General features: G+C 52.5%; 1 protein-coding gene across 1 annotated transcript in view; it reads right to left on the bottom strand.

Annotated features, from left to right (window-relative positions):
- Positions 1 to 3,109: 3,109 nt before the first annotated feature.
- Positions 3,110 to 20,303, bottom strand: part of SLC18A1 (solute carrier family 18 member A1) — a 28,449-nt gene continuing 11,255 nt past the window's right edge. Inside the window, exons 8-15 of the mRNA XM_029064620.2 lie at positions 18,160 to 18,220; positions 17,949 to 18,044; positions 11,783 to 11,861; positions 9,676 to 9,727; positions 8,491 to 8,554; positions 7,800 to 7,919; positions 7,550 to 7,683; positions 3,110 to 3,601 (exon numbers count right to left, since the gene is read on the bottom strand). Of these exons, the coding sequence (XP_028920453.1) occupies positions 3,485 to 3,601; positions 7,550 to 7,683; positions 7,800 to 7,919; positions 8,491 to 8,554; positions 9,676 to 9,727; positions 11,783 to 11,861; positions 17,949 to 18,044; positions 18,160 to 18,220 (723 nt within the window). The 3' untranslated portion in view covers positions 3,110 to 3,484. The remainder of the gene's footprint in view (positions 3,602 to 7,549; positions 7,684 to 7,799; positions 7,920 to 8,490; positions 8,555 to 9,675; positions 9,728 to 11,782; positions 11,862 to 17,948; positions 18,045 to 18,159; positions 18,221 to 20,303) is intronic.

Raw genomic sequence — 20,303 nt, 5'->3', positions numbered from 1 at the left:
CCCATCTCCTTCAGAAACTCTTCTGGATCCTCCCAACCCGTCACCTGCAGGGGCAATTGTGATTCGATCCTCCCCCCTTGACTCATCCTTTATCGTATTTATGTGTGTGTTTGTATCACCCGGAGGTTTGCCTCAGCTGTTCCCTCCGTTGTAGCGCCAACTCCAAGGGGGTCCCAGTGGAGTCTCTTCTTCCGACCGTTTTAGGTGGGCGCCGCACTGATCCTGAATTCTTGGCTTGAGGAAGAGATCTGCAGCGTGACGTAGTGGACAGATCCACTAAAGGTCATGGTTCTGATCCGGGCTCCGCCACTCGTCTGCCGTGTGTGACCTCGGCAAGTCACTTCCCTTTTCTGTGCCTCGCTGACCTCATCTGTCAAATAGGGATCGAGACTGTGAGCCCCACGTGGGACAGGGACTCTGCCCAACCCAATTTGCTCGTATCCACCCCGGCGCTCAGTACGATGCCCGGCAAGTAGTGAGTGCCTAACAGATACCATCATTATTATTATTTGCAAAAAATGGACTGTAGGTGGGTACCAAGGCTATTTCCTTTGCGACATGTCTGTGTCTGGGATTGTTTCGGGCCTGCGGTCCAGGGCCACCTAGCCCCCCCGCCCCCGGTTTCTCCAGCCGGGAGGGCGAGGGGAGAGGTGACGGCTTGGGGTCGCCGCTCTTTTCTGAATGTTGAGAAGGCCGTGGCTCCCGCCGCGGCTGTGACTTTAGATTCTGAGCGGCGAGGAACCTGAAATTCTGCTCCCCTAACCTCGGTCCCCTAACCGTTTTGCCGTATGCGTCGTCATCCTTGTCTCTTATTCTGTTTCCGTTTTTTTATCATTTCATCCTTCCGTATGTACCCGCCACCCATCCGCCCTTATTTTTAAATTGAGAGTCCCCAGAGGCCCAGGGACCTGGGCTAATTTTCACCTCCGTAATTTCCGAGTGTGCGTCCCAGAGCTTCCCCTGTAGACCCGATTAGACGGTGAGCCCGTCGCTGGGCGGGGATGGCCTCTATCTGTTGCCGAATCGTCCATTCCAAGCGCTTAGTACAGTGCTCTGCACATAGTAAGCGCTCAATAAATAAATACTATTGACCCCGGGCCCGTCGTGAGCAGGGAGAGCGTCCGCCGACTCGGTTATATTGCACTCTCCCAGACGCTGAGTACGGTGCTCTGCGCACAGTAAGCGCGCAGTGAATGAGATTGACTGATTGAGCTTAGTACGGGGCTCTGCACCCAGTAAGCGCTCAGTAAATGCAGTCGATCGATCCATCGACTGAGTTTAGCGCGGGGCTCTGCCCCCAGTAAGCGTTCAGTAAATACGACCGATTGATCGAGCCTAGTGTCGTGCTCCGCACAAAGTAAGCGCTTGATAAATGGCATCATTACTGCTGCTGCTGCTGTTCCGAGATACAGCCACCCTCCACTTGTTTTACCGTCGCTCTCCGAGCGAGTGGCAAGAAGGACAGCGCCGGACGTAGCGGGATGGAGGCGAAACCACGCGGGTCCCACCGCCCGCATTCCTCTCTCCCAGCTACCGCTTCATCCCACAGCCTAAGGATTCCGGCAATGGAGAAGGAGAAGAGAAAGGATTCTGATGATAGGATTTTCCCCGCTGCTAACTCAGTCGGTCGATCCGTCCGGGATATTTCCCGAGTGCTTCCTGGGTGCAGAGCACGGTACTGAGCACTTGGGAGGATTCGACGCAGTGGAACTAAAAATTCAGTCGGGGAGACAGATAGCGAAACATATTACAGAGAGGGGAAAAGGCAGAGTAAAAGGATAGGTACGTTAAGCAGATAATCGTATTTATTGGGAGGTGATGGTGTGGGGAGCACTGTACTAAGTGCTCGGGAGAGTACAAAGCAAAAGTAAACAGACGCAACGAGCTTACAGTCTAGAGTTAGTGCCGTGCGGCTTGGGGTGGGGTGAACACCGAAGTCCTGAAGGGGAACAGACCCAAGAGCACAGGCGATCCGGGAGGGGAGGTTGAGTGAGGTGGGGGAATGAGGGGTTAGTCAGGGAAGGCCTCTTGGAGGAGGTGTGATTTTAGGAGGGCTCCGAAGGTGGGGAGGATAAGCGGTCTGTCAGATATGAAAGACGGGGAGGTTCCAGGCCAGAGGGAGAACACGGGCGAGGGGTGGGCGCCGAGACAGACGAGATCGAGGTCCAGTGAGTATTTGACGTTAGAGAAGCAGATTGGGTGGGTTGGATTGTAGTAGATCAGCCAGGTAAGGTAGGAGGAGGGGGAGAGCTGATTAAGTATCTTAAAGCCGACGGATAGGAGTTTCTCTTTGATGTGGAAGGGTGGGCGGGCAATCGTCGGATGCTCTGGCGGAGTGGAGAGACGTACGCACGGAACATTTTTTTTTTTTTTTTTTTTTTTAGAAAAATGACCCGATCAGCAGAGCGAAGCGTGGCCAGGAAAGACGGGTAGGGAGCCGGCGGGGAGGCCGAGGCGGTAGACGAAGCGGGATAGAATAAACGTTCGGCTCAGTATGGCGGCTGATTGGCTGGAGGGGGAAGGATGGATTCTAGAGATGCCGTGAAGGTGGAACCAACCTTAGAAATAGCACAGAATGAAAGCAAAGCGGGAGCCAGCCTAAAAATCTAACCCGGGATCTTGAGGGCGGGAGAATTCGCAACAAACTAGGAATCAGCTAAGAATGAATAAATGTGCTGATTATGTGTCATGGACTCGATCAGATGTGGTACGATCCATTCAGGTACGGTCCCTGTCCCACAGTGGGACTCACGGTCTGAGGGGAGGGAGGACGGGTATTTGACCCCCATTTTACAGATGGGGAAACGGAGGCTCAGGGAAGCAAAGTGACTTGCCCAAGGTCACACGGCAGCCAGGCAGGTGGTGGAGCCAGGTTCAGAACCCAGGTGTCCCGACTCCCGGCCCCGGGCTCTTTCCATTAAGCCACGCTGGAACGGTACCCGTTGCCACTTTGAGAATCGGCTTGCCCCGACCCAGTCGGAGCAGGTTCCGCCCGAGGTGAAAAGGGAAAGGCTCTCGTTGGAAACCCCCCAGGGACGATACAGGTTGTCAATAAGGCGGAATCTGCAGCAGGCACGTACACGTGGCAAGACTCACCACCCCGGACCTGTTAGATTTGGGCCTTCCGAATCCCCATATATTTTTTACAAGCCGCTTGGTCGGACAGGCTTCGTAACCGTGACCCCGCGTGGTCGGTGGCACGCTCCCTCGGCCCCCGGCTGGACCGGAGGCCGGGCAGGCTGCCTCGGGCCTGAGAGACTGGAAGAGAAGACGGGAGTCCGGGTTCCCCAGACTGACACCAAATAGCACTAGCACGTCACGGAGAAGAAGGCGGCGAGGGCAGGAGGAAGGGAGTTTCGGGAGACAGAGGCGAGAGGCTCCACTCTTCAGTTTCTCTTGCCGTTTTCCCCTGGGACTTTGCGTAGCGGTCCTTCTGAGCTCCTGAACTGTATCTTACGCGGTGCCCGACGCCGGAAGCCTTTCCCTATTCCTCTTCGCTTTCCACGTCTTCATCGCTACCTTCGCTGAGAGGAAACTCCCGTGTGGGCTTCTGCGTGGCGTAGGTCCCCGTCGGCACGGGACATTCCTCGTTCAGGATCGCCTGCGGGGGAGGAGAAGTCGGTCTGTCTCTTGCGAACACTCCTCGTGGAAAACCGCTCCCCAGAGCCAGGATCCTCTTTTCCGTTTTGCGGCCCCGCCCTGCCGCTAACCCAACGGGAGTTTCGGCAGCTTTCCGTGCCCACGAGGAGTCTGGGAATATCGGGCCTTGTTTGAATAGAATTCGCGGATGTTTATACACTCGATTTCCCCCCGCCCCACCAGAAAATTTATATATATTTTTTATTACCCTATTTATTTTGTTAATGAGATGTACATCCCCTTGATTCTATTTATTGCCATTGTTTTCGTCTGTCTCCCACGATTAGACTGTAAGCCCGTCTTCGGGCAGGGATCGCCTCTATCTGTTGCCGAACTGTCCATTCCGAGCGCTTAGTACAGTGCTCTGCACATAGTAAGCGCTCAATAAATACTATCGAATGAATGAAATCTGCGAGCCTCACTTTTTCACTCCTCTAAACCGAGCGGCAAGCAGGGTGGCCAGCTGCCGAGGGTGATTTTTTTTGCAACGGAATGGATAGAAAAATTCCTGACTCTCCAACTTCTTTCCTGACATCATTTCATATGGTATAAGATGATAATAGGGCAAATGTTCTGGCTTCTCTCCATCCCACAGCTGGGCGATGCCGAGCGCCCGGCGAACACGCGAGGATTGCAATCCCAGGTGCGGGAGGTGGGAGGACTGATGAGGCAACTAGGAATTGTCGAGAATCACAGCTCCCTCCTCATTTCCTCCCTCTCTGCCTTCCTGCCTGCCTGTTTCCTCCTGCTACAGAGCTCTCAAGCTGCAGCCCCTCTGCCTAAAGCAAACTGACCTGGGAGTGGAGTAAAAGGTATGAGGGAGAATACTGGGTTGAGGGGGGAAAGGGAGGGAGAAGGAGAGAAAAGGGTGAAAAAGAGGGAAGAGAGAGGGGAGAAGGCAGGGAAAACAGAGGAAGGGAAGAGAAAGAGGGAGAGAGATGAGGAGGGGAAAGAAGCATAGAAGGAAAAAAAAGAAAAAGAAGAAAGGTGGAAGAAGTGGGAGGGGAGAGGAGGGAGAAAAGGCAGAAGGAAAAGAGACGTTGTTGAAGGCCCTCCCTTCCCTCTCTCCCCTCCGTCCTCTCCCTGCAACAGGGCAGCTGCATAGCCCCAGGTGACTCTTTGAAACTAAATAACAAATTGAAAATAATAAGAGGGATAATGGTATTTGTGAAACCCAAGCACCGCACTAAACGCTGGGCTGGGAACAAGAGCAGCAAGGTGGCAAGGAGAAGCGGCGTGACCTAGTGGACAGAGCAGGGGCCTGAGAATCAGAAGGACCTGGGTTCTAAGCCACTTAACTAAACTCAACAAAGACGTTCAGTCCCTGCCTCCCCATTCCTCAGGAACCCCCAGGGGTTGTCCATCCACCTCGGCATCAAGCAGAAACTCCTCACCAGCAGTTTGAAAGCCATCAGCTCTCCCCCTCTGACCTCAACTCACTAACCTCCTACTCCAGCCCAGCCCACGCACTCTGCCCCACCTCGTCTGTCTCGCCATGTCCTTCCCTTAGCCCAGAACTCCCTCCCGCTCCATGTATGCCAGACCGCCGCTCGCTTCACCTTCGAAGCATCATCAAGGTCACATCTCATCCGAGAGACCTTCTCCGATTAAACCCTCTTTTCCCCGGCTCGCTCTCCCTTCTGCGACGTCTACTTCCTTCGATCTGCGACCTTAGGACACTAGATTTTTGCCCCGCCCCAACCCCGCAATGCTTATGTGCATATCTTTACATTGTATTTTATAAACTGCATATTAATTCCGTTGTACTCTCCCAAGTGCTTAGTACCGGGCTGTGCACATAGCAAGCGCTTAATAAATACCACTGACTGATTGATAATCCTGGCTCTACCATTTGTCCGCTTATGACCGGTCACATCATGGCCAGGCTAACTGGCTTAGCCGTAGCTCCCGGCTCTCCCGCCCCCACGGAGGGGCTGGGTGAGCGGGAAGACTGACCGACTGGGCCCGGAATGAGAAAATTGCGACGGGTCTTGTCACGCGGTCCTTTTTCGGGCCGAATGTGGCCAACGGAAAGGAAGAGGATCGGGAAGTAGCGAGATGATCCGGAGAGGGGTCTCCACGGACTCCGTCACGCCGAGGCGGCGAGTCTACCCAGAGTTGGGGACGCCCACTCCGTCAGACCCCGGGTGGCACCGAGAGACCGACTGAACCTCCTCGCCGGAGCTAGGAGGACTGAGTATTCTCGGAACTTGCTCCCCGGGGGGTTTGGGAAACATTGCCCGTTTGGGCGGGGTGGGACTTTAAAAGAAGCCCATTTGGGGTGGTTTGAGAAGTAGCCCGTTTGGGATTACTTGAAAAGAAGCCCGTCTGGGGGTGGTGACTGAAAGGTAGCTCAAGGAGACAACCAGCATCTCCTTCCCACTTTTATCCTGCTAACCGGTGTACTTACTGGTCTAGGAATAGCTTCAGCCCCCTGAAGATTCCACCTCGCAATTCCTTGTGCCATCGCCTTACTAAACCTGCTTCTATCACCCAGAGCCCTCGTGTCTGCGAATCCATTTCCAACCCTCCGATCCACGAGCTGATGAGTTACTGGGAGGCCGGTTCCACCGGTGATATCAATTTGGTGTCAGAAGTGGGGTTGGAGGCGATGGGAATGGATTTCCCGACTCTCTTCCCGAAGGACAAGGGGCGGGAATCTCTTAGGAAGGGGGCCAACTGGGTCGATCGACATGAGAACGACGGCTGGCTCGGAGGAGGAGTTGGCCACGGGCGGAAAGCAGCTCAAAGGAAGAAGGGAAGGGGGACGGGAAAGATCTCGTTGGCCACCTAAATGTCTTCCTCCTGAGTGGGCGGGAGCTAGATGCTTCGCCGCGTGCGATGAACTAAATAAGTGTATTCCTCCCGAAACTCCTCCTCAATTGCGGAATCATTTTTACACGGCTCAGCCTTTCTGACCCCGGCCCCTCGCTCTTGCCACGTCGATCCTCGAACCCGTCCCCGCGTGAAGGGTGAAGCTCGGGTAAGTCACCTAAATCTCTGGGGCTCGGTTACCTCATCTATAAAATGGGGATTTTAACTGCGAGCCCTATGTGGGACAGAGACTGTGTCCTACCTGATCATCTTGTATCTACCCCAGCGCTTAGTACAGTGCCTGGCACATAATAAGTACTCAACAAATACCATAAAAAAGGTTTCGTGTCTACCAACTCTGTTGTATTGTACTCGCCCAAGTACTTAGTAAAGTGCCTGGCACATATTAAGGGCTTAAAAAATACCATAAAAAAAGTGTTCGTGACTACCAACTCTATTGTACTCTCCTAAGTGTTTAGCACGGTGCTCCGCACATAATAAGCCCTCCAGAAATTCCACTGCTTGATAAAGAAGCAGTGTGGTTTAGTGGAAAGAGCCCGGGCTTGGGAGTCTGAGGCCATGGGTTCTAGTCCCGGCTCTGCCACTTGTCACTGTGTGACTTTGGGCAAGTCACTTCATTTCTCTGGGCCTCGGTTACCTCATCTGTAAAATGGAGATGAAGAGTCTGAGCCCCACGCGGAACAACCTGACTACCTTGTATCTACCTTAGAACAATGCTCGGCACATAGTAAGCGCTTAACAAATACCATTATTCCTGTGCTCAGAACAGTGCTCGGCACATGGTAAGCGCTTAACAAATACCGTGATGATTATTATAATCATCGATCGATTGTCCGGTGTAGCTTATTTTCATGGGCCGCCCTTGGATCTATCGACGGCTGGCCATCGCGGGAGCCGAGAATCTCTTGGACTCGGGAGGGAAAACGAATACGAGACGGTGGAGGCAGAGAAGAGGAAAGAGAGGAGGTGAATAGTAGAAGCGAGAGAGGGAAAAGGTAAAGGGGGGAGAAAGAGAGGGAACGCGACCACGGTAGGAAGGAGAACCGGTCTGTCTGGAGTCAGGAGAGTCCCTTACGATCTTCTCCTCTCTGGCCGGAGGACTGCGGAGAAAGTAGCAGAGGGGAGCGTAGGTGACGTTGATGACCCCGATGACCACCATGAGCCAGGGGAAGCCGAGGGCCCTCACGATGGCTCCTCCCGTGGATGGGCCTGCAGGGGGTAAACGGGGGTGAAAAGTCACTGGGGAAAGACCGGCTGGGGGAGACCAGGTTTCCCGGCGGTGGGGGCCCGACCGGCCCAGCCAGCTGCCCTTGCAGGGACCATACCTACGGCGAACCCCATGCAAAAAGCCACGTCGGCGATGGCGTAGACGCTCCCGTATGCCGATGTGTGACGTAGGTCCACTAGGTGCCCCATGATGGGCATCATGGAGGAGTCCACCATACCTGTTCCAGAGCAGGCGGTATCTCATTAGTCGCCCCCTCCCCGACGGCTCTGCTTTTCGGCTTTCCTTCCTTGGTCTCTCACCCTCCTCCCTCGCCCCTCTCTTTTCCTCCCCGCTTCTCCTCTAGACTGTGAGCTCACTGTGGGCAGGGAATGTGTCTGCTTTTGTCGTATTATACCCTCCCAAGGGCTCGACACAGTGCTCTCCGAACAGTAAGCGCTCAACAGATACGATTGAATGGACGAATGAATGAATGCCCTCTCCTCTTTCTGCCTCTTTTCCCCATCCCTCGTCTTCTTTCTCCTTCTCTCCCATTCCCCTCTGTGGCAAATAAAAGCCCCCGCCTCGACCCGTCGGCCACCTCCCCAGGCTGACTCTGTTTACCCTTCACCTTGGGGGATTGCGGGAGAGGGAAGCCCCGTTTTACACAAGGGCTAGTTAGTAAACGGCAACTTGGATACCCGATCCTTCGGTTCTTCCCGTTCTCCCCATCTCACCCCACCCCATTTCCCTCCCCCCTTCACTCCCACCCGGCCCTCTCTTCCCCCCTCACTCCCGCGGGCCGTTCTTACCAATAGCGAAGCCGAGTCCACCGTTGGGGCCAATGAGACCGTAAATATTCCGAGCAAGAGGAACCTTGGGGAGAAGAGAAGAGAGAAAGCCATCTCAGACTTCGGGCTGGGTCACTCTGAAGATGGATGACATCAGGGGGCATGGGGGATCTTGGAAGGGGCACTTCTATGCCAAAAGAACTTCTGTCCCCCCCATCGCACACAGATTGTATTTCCAGTCCACCCGGGTGACCCTCTCTGGCTGCAAGTCGAGTTCAACCCCAGAAGTCCCAGTTCTTCTCTCCTCTCCCCACATGCCGTAGAGCAGAAAAACAAAGGAGGTTTTCCCGTTGAGCTTATTCTGGGGAGAGAGTGAGGATCCAGCCAGCTCCCCCTTGCCAGCGGGGCTCAGTGGAAAGAGCCCGGGCTTGGGAGTCGGAGGTCGTGGGTTCTGATCCCGGCTCCGCCGCTCGTCAGCTGTGTCTGACTTTGGTGCAAGTCACCCAACTGCCGTGTGCCTCGGTTACCTCATCTGTAAAATGGGGATTAAGACTGTGAGCCCCACGTGGGACAACCCGATTACTTTGTATCTATCCCAGCTCTTAGAACAGCGTTCATTCAATAGTATTTACTGAGAGCTTACTATGTGCAGAGCACTGTGCTAAGCGCTTGGAATGAACAAGTCGGCAACAGATAGAGACGGTCCCTGCCGTTTGACGGGCTTACGGTCTAATGTGCTTGACACATCGTAAGCGCTTAACAAATGCCATCGTCATTATTATTATTCCCCAACCAGTGGAGTCCTCACTCAGTGGAGTGACCCCTTCATCTCTCTCTTTTTTTTTTATGGCCTTTCTGAAGTGTTTATTCCGTGCCGGGCCCTGTACTAGGCACCGGTCTAGATACAAGCTGATCAGGGTGGGACGCGGTCCATATCCCACACGGAGCTCACGGTCTTAATCCCCATTTTACAGACGAGGGAACCGAGGCCCAGAGAAGTGAAGCGATTTGCCCAAGTTCACCCAGCAGACAAGTGGCAGAGCTGGGTTGACGAGCCAGGTCCTTCTGACTTGCAGGCCCGTGTTCTGTCCGTCACGGCACGCTGCTTCTCTGTGCTTTGCTGCAGGATCGGAACCGGGTCTCTGCCCAGCTCATTTCTCGAAGTGGGTCGGCGGCGTGGCCCGAGACTGTCCCCGCGGTACTTACACACAGCAAGCTGATTCCTACCACCACCATGCCGATCAGGGAGCACAGCCACCTGCAGGGAGAAAACCACCGGCAAGGGAACCGTCTGGGAAAACCTTCGGCCCACCTCCCCCTGGGTTCAATATTTCAGATTCTGACTCCCCCCCGATGTCACCTTCATTTTATTTCCAGTAATTACCCAGCCTAATGTTTCCAACTAAGGGCACTCCTGCCCGCCCTCACTCCATCTTTTTTGAAAGATCCTCTTTTGTTTTCAGGCAGCGTGGACTGGTGGGTAAAGCCCGGGCCTTGGAGCTGGGGTAGATATATGCTGACCGGGTTGGGAACAGTCCCTGTCCCACGTGGGGCTCACAGTCTTACTCCCCATTTTACAGATGAGATAACCGAGTCACGGAGAAGTAAAGTGACTCACCCGAGGTCACGCTGCAGACCTGTAGCAGATCCAGGATTAGAACTCGGGTCCTTCTGATTCCACCGCTTGCTGAATGACCTTGGGCAAATCATTTAGCTTCTCTGCGCCTCAGTTTCCTCAACTGCACAATGGGGTTTCGATACCTGTCCTCCCTCCTACTTGTCTGCGAGCCCCATGTGGGACTGTATCTGGCCTCGCTAACTTGCATCTGTCTACCGTAGCACTTAGAACAGCGCCTGACACGCAATAAGCATTTAACGGCTACCATAAAGAAATCAGAAACCTAAAAGAATGCTGATCACAAAGGCATCGTTTCCATGGTGGAGTGAAGGGAATCTCCCTTCTTTCTCTCCGGAAGGGACTGGGATATAGAAGATTCAGTTTCTCAATAGCTTCTCCATCTTCCTTCTGCAGTTCCCCTTCTCTGTATCCACAATTAATAATAATAATGAAAATAACGATGTTATCTGTGAGGGGCTTACCACGTTCCAGGCACTATAGTAAGCGATGGGGTAGAGACAAGCTACCTGGATTGGTCACTGTCCCTGTCCCACACTGGGCTCACAGTCTGAATCCCCGTTTTACAGATGAGTTAACTGAGGCTCAGAGAAGTAAAGCGACTTACCCAAGGTCACACAGCAGACTCCCGGTGGAGCTGGGATTAGAGCCCAGGTCTTTCTGACTCCAGGGCCCGTGCTCTACCCACTAGACCGTGCCGCTTCTCAAAAATTTGACGTGATACATCATAGAAATATTGCGTATTGAGTGCTCGTCGTATACCCAACCCCGTAATAAGCCCTATGTTAGATCCAAGATAACCAGATTGGAGACCGTCCCTGTCCTTCGTGGGGCTCACGGTTTTAAGTTTTTAGACCGCGAGCCTGTTGTTGGGTAGGGATTGTCTCTATCTGTCGCCAGATTGTACATTTCAAGCACTTGGTGCAGTGCTCTACACACGGCAAGCGCTCGATAAATGCGACTGAATGAAGGAACGGAAGCAGGAAGGAGAACAAGTGTCGAATCCCCATTTCACAGATGAGGAGACTGAGGCCCTGGGAACTCAAGTGCTTTGCCCTAGTTTGCAAGGGGGCAAGTGGCAACACTGAGATTAGAACCCAAGGTCCTCGGTCCCTGCCCTTTTTCATTAGGTCACACTGGTATTCACCCCCGGTGTCACGGGAAGAAAAGCAACAACACACTTTTTGGATGTCTTGGACTGAGCTTTGGGCAATCGATCAGTCACTCAGTAATGCATATGAAGTGTTTTCCCGGGGAAGGGCACTTTACTAAGCGCTTAACAAATACCAACATTACTATTAATCTCTTGGGAGACTGCCCTAGAGTTAACAGACGATCTAGCAGGGGAGACAGACTTGGAGATAAATTCCAGTGAGGGGAAACAACCAAGTTTACAAACGTTTAAAGAAGCGCCTTTGGGAAACGACCGAGTTTAGTGATGTTTAAAGAAGTGCTGTGGCGAGAAAGGGGTGAGGACTCGGGCCTAAGTGACAGTAGGGAGGGAAATAGGTTGGGGAGATGAGAGGTTAAGTCAGGAAAGCTTCCTGGAGGAGATGGGATTTTTTTTTTTTTTGAAGGGCTTTGAAGATGGGGAGAGCGGTGGTCGGGGCGATATCAGCGCTCCTCACCTCCCACCTACCTTTTCCGGGTGCCGCCAAATCCCCCGCGGCCACTTACCGGCCCATCTTGTTAGCGAGCAGGCCGAAGAGGTTTGTGCCGATGAGGTAGGACACGCTGGCGGGCAGAAAAGCTAGACCTGTGGGAAGGGGAAAGCAGATTAGGGCCTCCAAATTGGCCCACTCAATCCCTAATCTTAATATTTATTGAGCTCTCAGGATACGTCAAAAGCCGGAGGGGGTTACAGTATAATCGTATTGGAAACAGTCCGTGCCCCTCGTGGGGTTCACGGTCCTGAGGGAAGGAGCACGGGTATTTTATCTCGATTTGGCAGATGAGGAAACTGAGGTCTGGAAAAGCTAGGTGCCTCGCCCGAGGTCACCCAACAGGCTAGCGGCTGAACAGGATTTGAACTTGGGTCTCCTACCTCCCGGTTCTCTGTTCTTTCCACCTCGCTGCACTTTCCCGGCCAAGATCGGCGGCTTCCCCCATTCCCGGTCCCTCCGTCGATCGATCGATCGATCGATCGATCGGTGGTATCTGGTGAGCACTTACTCTGTGCGGGGCACTGTACTAAATGTTTGGCTAAGTAGAGTACAACCGAGTTGGGAGAGGCGATCTGCGCCCACGAGGAGCTCACTGTTCAGGGAAGATTGTCCCCTGTCCCTCAGGGAAGCTGTGAACAATTGCGAGAGCAGATGCTTCCTTCGCCTCCAGCCCCTCCTTCCCTTGGTGCTTTTCAGCCCTTCATTTACCTTTAGCCTCATTTTGTGTTTATTGACCTCCCTTCCTCACGGCAGGTGCGCGCCACTCCTCTGAGATACACACTCTGTTTTTTTTGTTTGCTCGTTTAAATGGTAAATGCTAAATAGCCCTTACTGGTTGCCAGGCGCTGTACTAGGCGCCGGGTTGGACGCAAGCTAATCGGGTTGGACACAGTCCCTGTCCCACGTGGGGCTCACGGTCTTAATCCCCATTTTACAGATGAGGGAACCGAGGCACAGGGAAGTGAAGCGACTTGCCCGAAGCCACAGAGCAGACAGGTGGCAGAGCTGGGATTAGAACCCAGGTCCTTCAGACTCCCAGGCCCGTGATCTAGCCACTAGGCCGTACTACTTCTCTGCCACTCTGCTGACCATGGCAGCTCCAGAGCCTTCCTTCCCTCTCTCTCTCCCTCCCTCCTACCCACTATTGCCTGAAAGACCTGCCTCTTGGAGCCAGGGCGGGCAGAAGCCAGTCTTTTTAATAAAAATAATAATAATAATAATGCTGATGGTATTTATTAAGAGCTTACTAGGTGCCAAGCACTGTTCTAAGCTCCAGGGTAGATACAGGGTAATCAGGTTGTCCCTCGTGGGGCTCACACTTTTGATCACCATTTTACACACGGTAACCGAGACACAGAGAAGTTAAGTGATTTGCCCAAGGTCATACGGCAGACAAGTGGCGGAGGCGGGATTAGAACCCACGTCCAGACTTTTAACTATCAGACGTTGGGAAGGTCATAGAAGATAGGACTGGAGAGGCCCTCCCTCATTATTATTCCCACCCAGAAATAATGTACTGTTGTTTTTTGTTCATTCTGCTAGATTTCCCCGGGGGATTTCTATCCCAGGACGTCAGTCCTCACCCCGGTGTTTAGCTTGTGACTCCCCCGCACTTTTCCCCGACGTTTAGTGCAGGGACCTGTACATGGACCAACTCCAAAGCTCTTACATATGTATCTTTAAATTATATATTGCAAATTCCTCATTTATTCATATGAATGTCTGTCTGGCGCGGCGTGGTGGATAGAGCCTAGGTGTCAGAAGGTCGTGGGTTCTAACCTCGGCTCTACCACGTGCCTGCTGTGTGACCTTGGCCGAGTCACTTCATTTCTTTGGGCCTCAGTTACCTCATCTGTAAAATGGGGATTGAGACCGTGAGTCCCACGTAGGACAGGGACTGTGTCCAGTTTGATTTGCTTGTATCCACCCCAGTGATTAGTACAGTGCCTGGAACGTAGAAACCTCTTAACAAATACCACAGTTATGATTATTATCGTCATTCCCACACTGGCTGTAAGCTCGTCATGCTGTAGAGCTGTAGTTGCTAATTCTAATTCTCCCAAATGCTGAGTACAGTGCTCTGCATATAGTAAGCACTCAATACCGTTGATTAATTATAAGACCTTAACAGAATACTATTAATATTATTACTATTACTGTTAATAATAAAAAATATATATATGATAATGCAACTCGGGGAGGGGACCCGGCTTCCTAGCGCCTCTTCCTAAGCGATCCTCCCAGAAGAAACCTTCTCTCTGAGCCTACATTACTCTCCTTTTCTCCCTCTCTCTCATGCTCCCTCCCTCCCCTGCTTCTCTCCATGATAAAAGGAAGTGCACTGTCTAATTGAAAAAAAAATCTAGGGATTATAATTAAACCAAAGACAAACATTTCACTGGTTAGTGGCCTCGCTCTTGTGTATTTTTAATATGTTCTCCCGTGGACTGGAAGGAAAGCATACTCTGGTGTATTTGCCTTTCCATTAAGGCATCTGTTTTAGCTAGCCATTTTGTTTAAATTTCATTTCATTCTTTTGGGGGCGGGGGGGAGGGTAACAAAAAAGGTCACGACTCCGCCCTTGTTTAGCTAAGATTCCGGAGCCGGACCTCGTAGAGAAACCCTCTGGTCTCTTAGCTCCATCGCTGGGTCTTTCATATTTAAAGATGATGCAGTTGATCGATAGTATTTATTAAGTGCTTACTGTGTGCCAAGCACTGTACTAAGAGCTTATGGAGCGGGCTGTTTCCCTGGTGCGCTGTCAGCCTGATTTATGAATGAATCTTGGATCATGGGGAGAGTTTACACTATTCCATCCACACACTCTCGGACGGGGTCACTTCATGCAGCGATAGGGATCGGGGGCGGGGGAAGCGGGGGGCGGACAGAGGAGGCTATTGACTATAGTCGCCAGAGATTTATCAGTCTCCTTGCCCCGGTAAGCAACTGCTTTAATACTCTTCAGGTAAATATGAGATTATGCCCCATGTATTTGCTTAAATGGTATTTTGAAGGGGTCAATACTGCTAGTTTCCTTCGTACGTGTCCGGCAGAGAGCTTAACAGGACAACCTTGGCTTTAGACAGATAATCGCTCTCCCCCATTTCAAAATCTTATTGAAGGCACATCTCCTTTAAGAAAGCTTCCCTGACTAAATCCTCCTCTCCTCTTCTCCCACTCCCTTCTGCACCGCTCTTCCGTGCTCCTTCATTCATCCTCCCTCCCATCCCCACAGCGCGCATGAATCCGGCTGTCATTTATTTATATTAATGTCCGTCTCCCCCTCTAGACCCCGAGCTCGCTGTGGGCAGGAGTATGTCTCTCTGTTGTCATATCGTACTCTCCCAAGCACTTAGTACAGTGCTTTGCACGCAGTAAGCGCTCAGCAAATATGATTGAACGAATGAATGGCCAATTCCAAGCCTGTCAATTTTCTGTTCTCTGATTTGTGAGTCGGAAGTATTTTCTCCTTTAACATTACCCCATTACACAAGAAAACCCCCCACCTCTCAGTGAGTCTTTTCCGGACGAACCGACACTTTTTTCTCCCCCAAGATTCCAAGCTCGCACGTTCCCTAATCCTGCGTCCAGCTCCTTTTTCACTTGAACCAAAATGGCCCTGATAGAAAGCCACGTTCGGAATTGGCAGAAAGTTGTTGGTTTAGTCTGCACTGATGAAGATTTGGCCCCGTGAGAGTAAAGGCTTCCGATTAACTCCGAAACCAGCCTCCTGGTTGTCTCCAAGTCCACCCAACCGACCACTGCCACCCAAGAGTGTCGCCTTTGGTCTACTCTACTGTCCCTTGCCTGGACTCCGAGTGGTGAGGAGACAGGGTTGGAGCAGGAAAAGCACAGAATACTGTCTGGGAGTTGAATGTGCCAACATCGGTTCCGTGCGTGGATTCGACGGGGACAGGGGACCTACTTGGCTCCGAAGACATTAGTCAGTCAATCAGTGGTAGTTATTGTATGCTGACTGTGTGCAGAGCACTGTACTAAGCGCTTGGGAGCTTACAATGCCACAGAGTTGGTAGACACGTTCCCTGCCCCCAGAGAGCTTAATCCTGTCTAAAAGTCGCTTCCTGACTAGAAGTCACTTCCGCTCTACAAGTCATTCACTTCGTTTATTTTATTTGTTCTCAAGCGGTGGTTTTTTTCCACTAGAAAAATCTTTCAAAATCCGCTGGGGCCTGGGTGGATCGCATCGGCGATTCATCAGGAGCGATGCCGGCCACCCTTTCCTATCAATCAGTGGTACTTATTGAGCGCTGACTGTACGCAGCTCACCGTACTAAGCTTTTGGGAGAATATAGTACAGCAGAGTCAGCTGACCCGTTCCCTGCCCACGGTGAGCTTAATCCTGTCTAAAAGTCACTTCCTGACTAGAAGTCACTTCCCGACGAGAAATCATTTCCTGTCTAGAAGTCACTCACTTCACACTTACCTTATTTGGTCCCAAGGGTGGTTTTTTCCACTAGAAAAATCTTTTAAAATCTGCTGGGCCCTGAGCAGATCGCATCAGTGATTCACCCGGAATGATGTCAACCATCCTTTTCTAACAATCAGTGGTACTTAGTGAACCGTATGGCGTTCCCTGTACTAAACTCTCGGAAGGGTGCAGTACAACAGAGTTGGTAGACACGTTCCCGGCCCACGAGGAATTACGGTCTGGAGGGGGAGACGGACGTTAACTGTAAATGATCAGATTACGGATATGTACGTTGAGTGCTGTCGGGTCTCCCCCGATTAGAGCGCAAGCCCGTCAGTGGGCAGGGTCTGTATCTGTTGCCGATCTGTCCATTCCAAGCGCTCAGTACAGTGCTCTGCACCTAGTAAGCGCTCAGTAAATACTATTGAATGAATGAATACAGGGTGCAGATCCAAGAGCAAGCGTGACAGAGAAGGGAGAGGGAGAAGAGGACGTGAGGGCTTAGTCTCCTGGTATCAAACCCTCCACAAGTCCACCAGGGAATCGGAGGGCTAAAATAGCAAGGCTCTAGTAAAGGGGACGGGAGGGGACGGGGACATAATCTGCTGGCTGGACTCTTCAGTACGATGACTAACGCGATTAGCAGTCATGACTGGAGCCTGCTGCTGGTTGGGTAAATTCAATTTGATTGCGAGTGCAGCTGGTACTCTCCCTGAGAGTTGAATGCCCCCCACCCCCCTCCCGGAGCAAATTCGATTTGGGGCTTTTTATTGTGCAATAAACAACGTCCTTATCAGATTTCACCAACCGCGGGTGACTAATTTTCACGTAGAGTACCAGGCTCGCTCCCTCAGACTTCCTGAAAGGGTTGGGACCACCTGTCTGAACACAGTCGGTTGCCAGACACTCTGCTTCCCCTACAGTAAAAGGGTACAAGACAGCGGGGCCTAGTGGAAAGAGCACGGGCCTGGGAGTCAGAGGGCCGGTTTTCGGTTGTTGTCGTCTGTTTTGCTTTTTTACGGTTTCTGTTAAGCGCTCACTATGTGCCGGGCGCTGCGTTAAGTGGTGGGCTAGATACAAGTTAATAAGGTTGGCCGCAGTCCCTGTCCCACTTTGGGCTCACCGTCTTAATCCCTGTTTTACAGAGGAGGGAACTGAGGCCCAGAGAAGTGAAGCGACTTGGGTTCTAGTTCCAGATCTGCCAGTTGCTTGCTGTGTGACCTTGGGCAAGTCACTTCACTTCCCTGGGCCTCAGTTCCCTCATCTGTAAAATGGGGATTAACTCCTCCTCCCTCCCACTTAAACTGTGAGCCCCACGTGGGACAGGGACTGCGTGTCCAAACTGGTAAACCTCTCTCTACCCAAGTGCTTAGAGCGGTGCTCGTCACATAGTAAGCCCTTAATAAATACCATGAATTAAAGAAAGGGGAAGGAATGGCAAGGAACTAGAATCTATACCTCCGCTGGTTAGTCAGCGCCAGGAGGGCAAACTGGAGGCTTAGATTCACTTCAGCTCTGCTCTCCTCACCCGAGAATCCTCTGTGCGACCCCTCATCCAGACTTAGCTTACTTGAAGAAGTCGCGAAAGAGCTGAGCCCCATTTCTCTCTGAGTGTCTATTTCCCTTTCTCTCTTCCCCCACTCTCCTACCTTCTCTCCCCCTTTCTCCCCCTCTGCCGCAGAAGGTCCAGCCCTCTCACCCCTCCCTTTCACCTCTCCTCCCCGAGCGGGGCCAGAGGCAGGAGACTCACCCAGCTGCCATTTTGGAGAACACATGGTCTGCATCATCCAGATGGGCAACGTGGGCTCCAGCATGGCCACCCCCATGTTGGCGAAGCAGAGGGCACCTGGAGGCGAGAGCGGAGACGGTTCGAAGAGCCCCAAGCTGCCCTAGATCCGTCCACCGGTGCCGGACCCCGCCTTTCCGCTGGCGGGCTCACGGCCTCACAGGTGCCTCCTTACCTGCTGCCACCAGAATGTAGGGGTCTTTCAGGAGGGTCGAGAGCGGGGTGCATCTGGTACTCTGCAGAACATGGAGAAGGGGGCAAAACTCAGACGGCACCAACGTGACCCTGGCCAAAGTGCCCACTCTCAGAGGACCAGAAGCAAAATAGCCCATCTCCCAAATCAAAGCTGCAGGGAGGCAAGTCAATCCTCCAGGTTCCTCGCACCTAGCCATTTGGGCACGGCAGCGAAAAGGAGGGTCCCCCCGCCTTTGCTTGCCCACTGGGACCGGGGGATCGACTCCTTAACCGAGGCCGGTTGGTTGTGGCTGCCTTAAGCTGGCCGTATTTCGGCGGAGTCGATGGAGACGGAAGGTACCCACGGTGGGGGGGATGAGAAGAGGGATTTGGGGGCAAAGAGGGGGCGCACGCATACTCACATCCACACGCGAACCCACACAGATGCCCACAGCCCCTCGGACACGCTCATCCACTTGGACCTACATCGACAGTAACGCGAGGCAGACTCGTGAATCCAGACGTGCGCACAAAGACACAGACATAGCGCTCACCTCGTCCTCGCCCGGATCATTATCGTGGCACCCCGACTGCCAACACTAAGAGCCTCCTAGGCCTCTTTCTGTTGCATAATAATAATAACCCTGGTATTTGCTAAGCGCTTACTAAGTGCCAGGCACCGTTCTCACCGCTGGGGTAGATACAAGGTAATCGGGTCGGACGCAGTCCCCGTCTCACATAGGGCTCACGGTCTTAATCCCCATTTTACAGATGGGGGAATTGAGGCACAGAGAGAAGTCAAGTGACTTGCCCAAGGTCACACATGAACCGCTGCAGCAGGTACCTCCCAGGGGGTGACTGTAGGGCCATTCTGGGGAGGGCCCAGACGACGGGGAGTGTTTAGTTAGAGGTGGGCAGGAGCAGCTGCCTGATCATCCGGTCCCACCATAGCTCCTGAAGGAAGTCTCCAGCTCAACTGGATAACGTTCTTCTGCCACGCGGGAAGCTCCCGTCAGTGGCCCAGAAGGACCAGTTTGCCTTCAGTAATAATAATGATAATAGGAATATCGATGGTAATATTCGTTACCCATTACGGGCCAAGCAACGTGGCCTAGTGGATAGAGTCAAAGGGACCTGGGTTCTAATCCCGGCTCCGCCACTTCTCGACCATGTGACCTTGGGTAAGTCCCTTCACTCCTCTGTGCCTCGGTTCCCTCAAAGTCTTCATCTCCGTTTTATAGATGAGGGAACCGAGGCACAGAGGAGTGAAGTCTCTTGCCCAAGGTCATCCCGCTGAGAGACCGTGAGCCCCACAGGGGACATGGACTGTGTCCAATCTGATTAGCTTGCGTCTACCCCTGAACTTAGAACAGCAACTGGCACATAGTAAGTACTTGGCAGAATAAAAAAATGCATTTAAAAAATAAAAAATGCACCATTCTAAGCACTGTGGAAGATACAAGATAATCAGGTCAGGCATAGTCCCTGTCCCACATAGCACTCATGGTCTAAGTAGGAAGGGGAACGGGGATTGAATCCTCCTTTTACAGATGGGGCAACTAAGGCATAGAGAAGTTAAGCGATTGGCCAAAGTCCCACAGCAGGCAAGGGGCGGAACCTGGATTCGAACCCAGCTCCTCTGGTTCCCAGGCCCACGCTCTTTCCACTGACAGCGGCAGCTAAAGGAGTCACTGAAGAAGAGGAGGGAGGAGAGGGGCCGAGGGCCGAGCTTTCTCCTGTCACCTTGGGTAAAGGAATAGTCATAAAAATGATGATGATGATGGTACTGGTTTAACGCTTATTATATGCCAACCACTGTACTAAGCTCCGGGGTAGATATAATCAGATATAATCACAGTCCTCGTCCCACAAGGAGCTCACAGTCTAAGGGGGAGGGAGAAGAGGTTTTTCATCCCCATTTTACAGTTGAGGAACCTGAGGGACAGAGGAGTTAAGCGACTTGTCCGTGGTCCCCAGCTGGCAAGGGGCAGAGTCGGGATTAGAACCCAGGTCCTCTGACTCCCACTCTTTCCACTAGGCCACACTGCTTCCCCTGCCTTATGTCTTTTGGATGGTGAGCCAAACCTTCCCATTCCCTTGGTCTGCCCCCCGTCCACTCACTCACACACACACCACACAGTTCAT

This window comes from Ornithorhynchus anatinus, chromosome 5, assembly GCF_004115215.2.
Source record: "Ornithorhynchus anatinus isolate Pmale09 chromosome 5, mOrnAna1.pri.v4, whole genome shotgun sequence".
Taxonomy (NCBI): domain Eukaryota; kingdom Metazoa; phylum Chordata; class Mammalia; order Monotremata; family Ornithorhynchidae; genus Ornithorhynchus; species Ornithorhynchus anatinus.
This window is presented reverse-complemented; position numbering and strand designations above follow the sequence as displayed.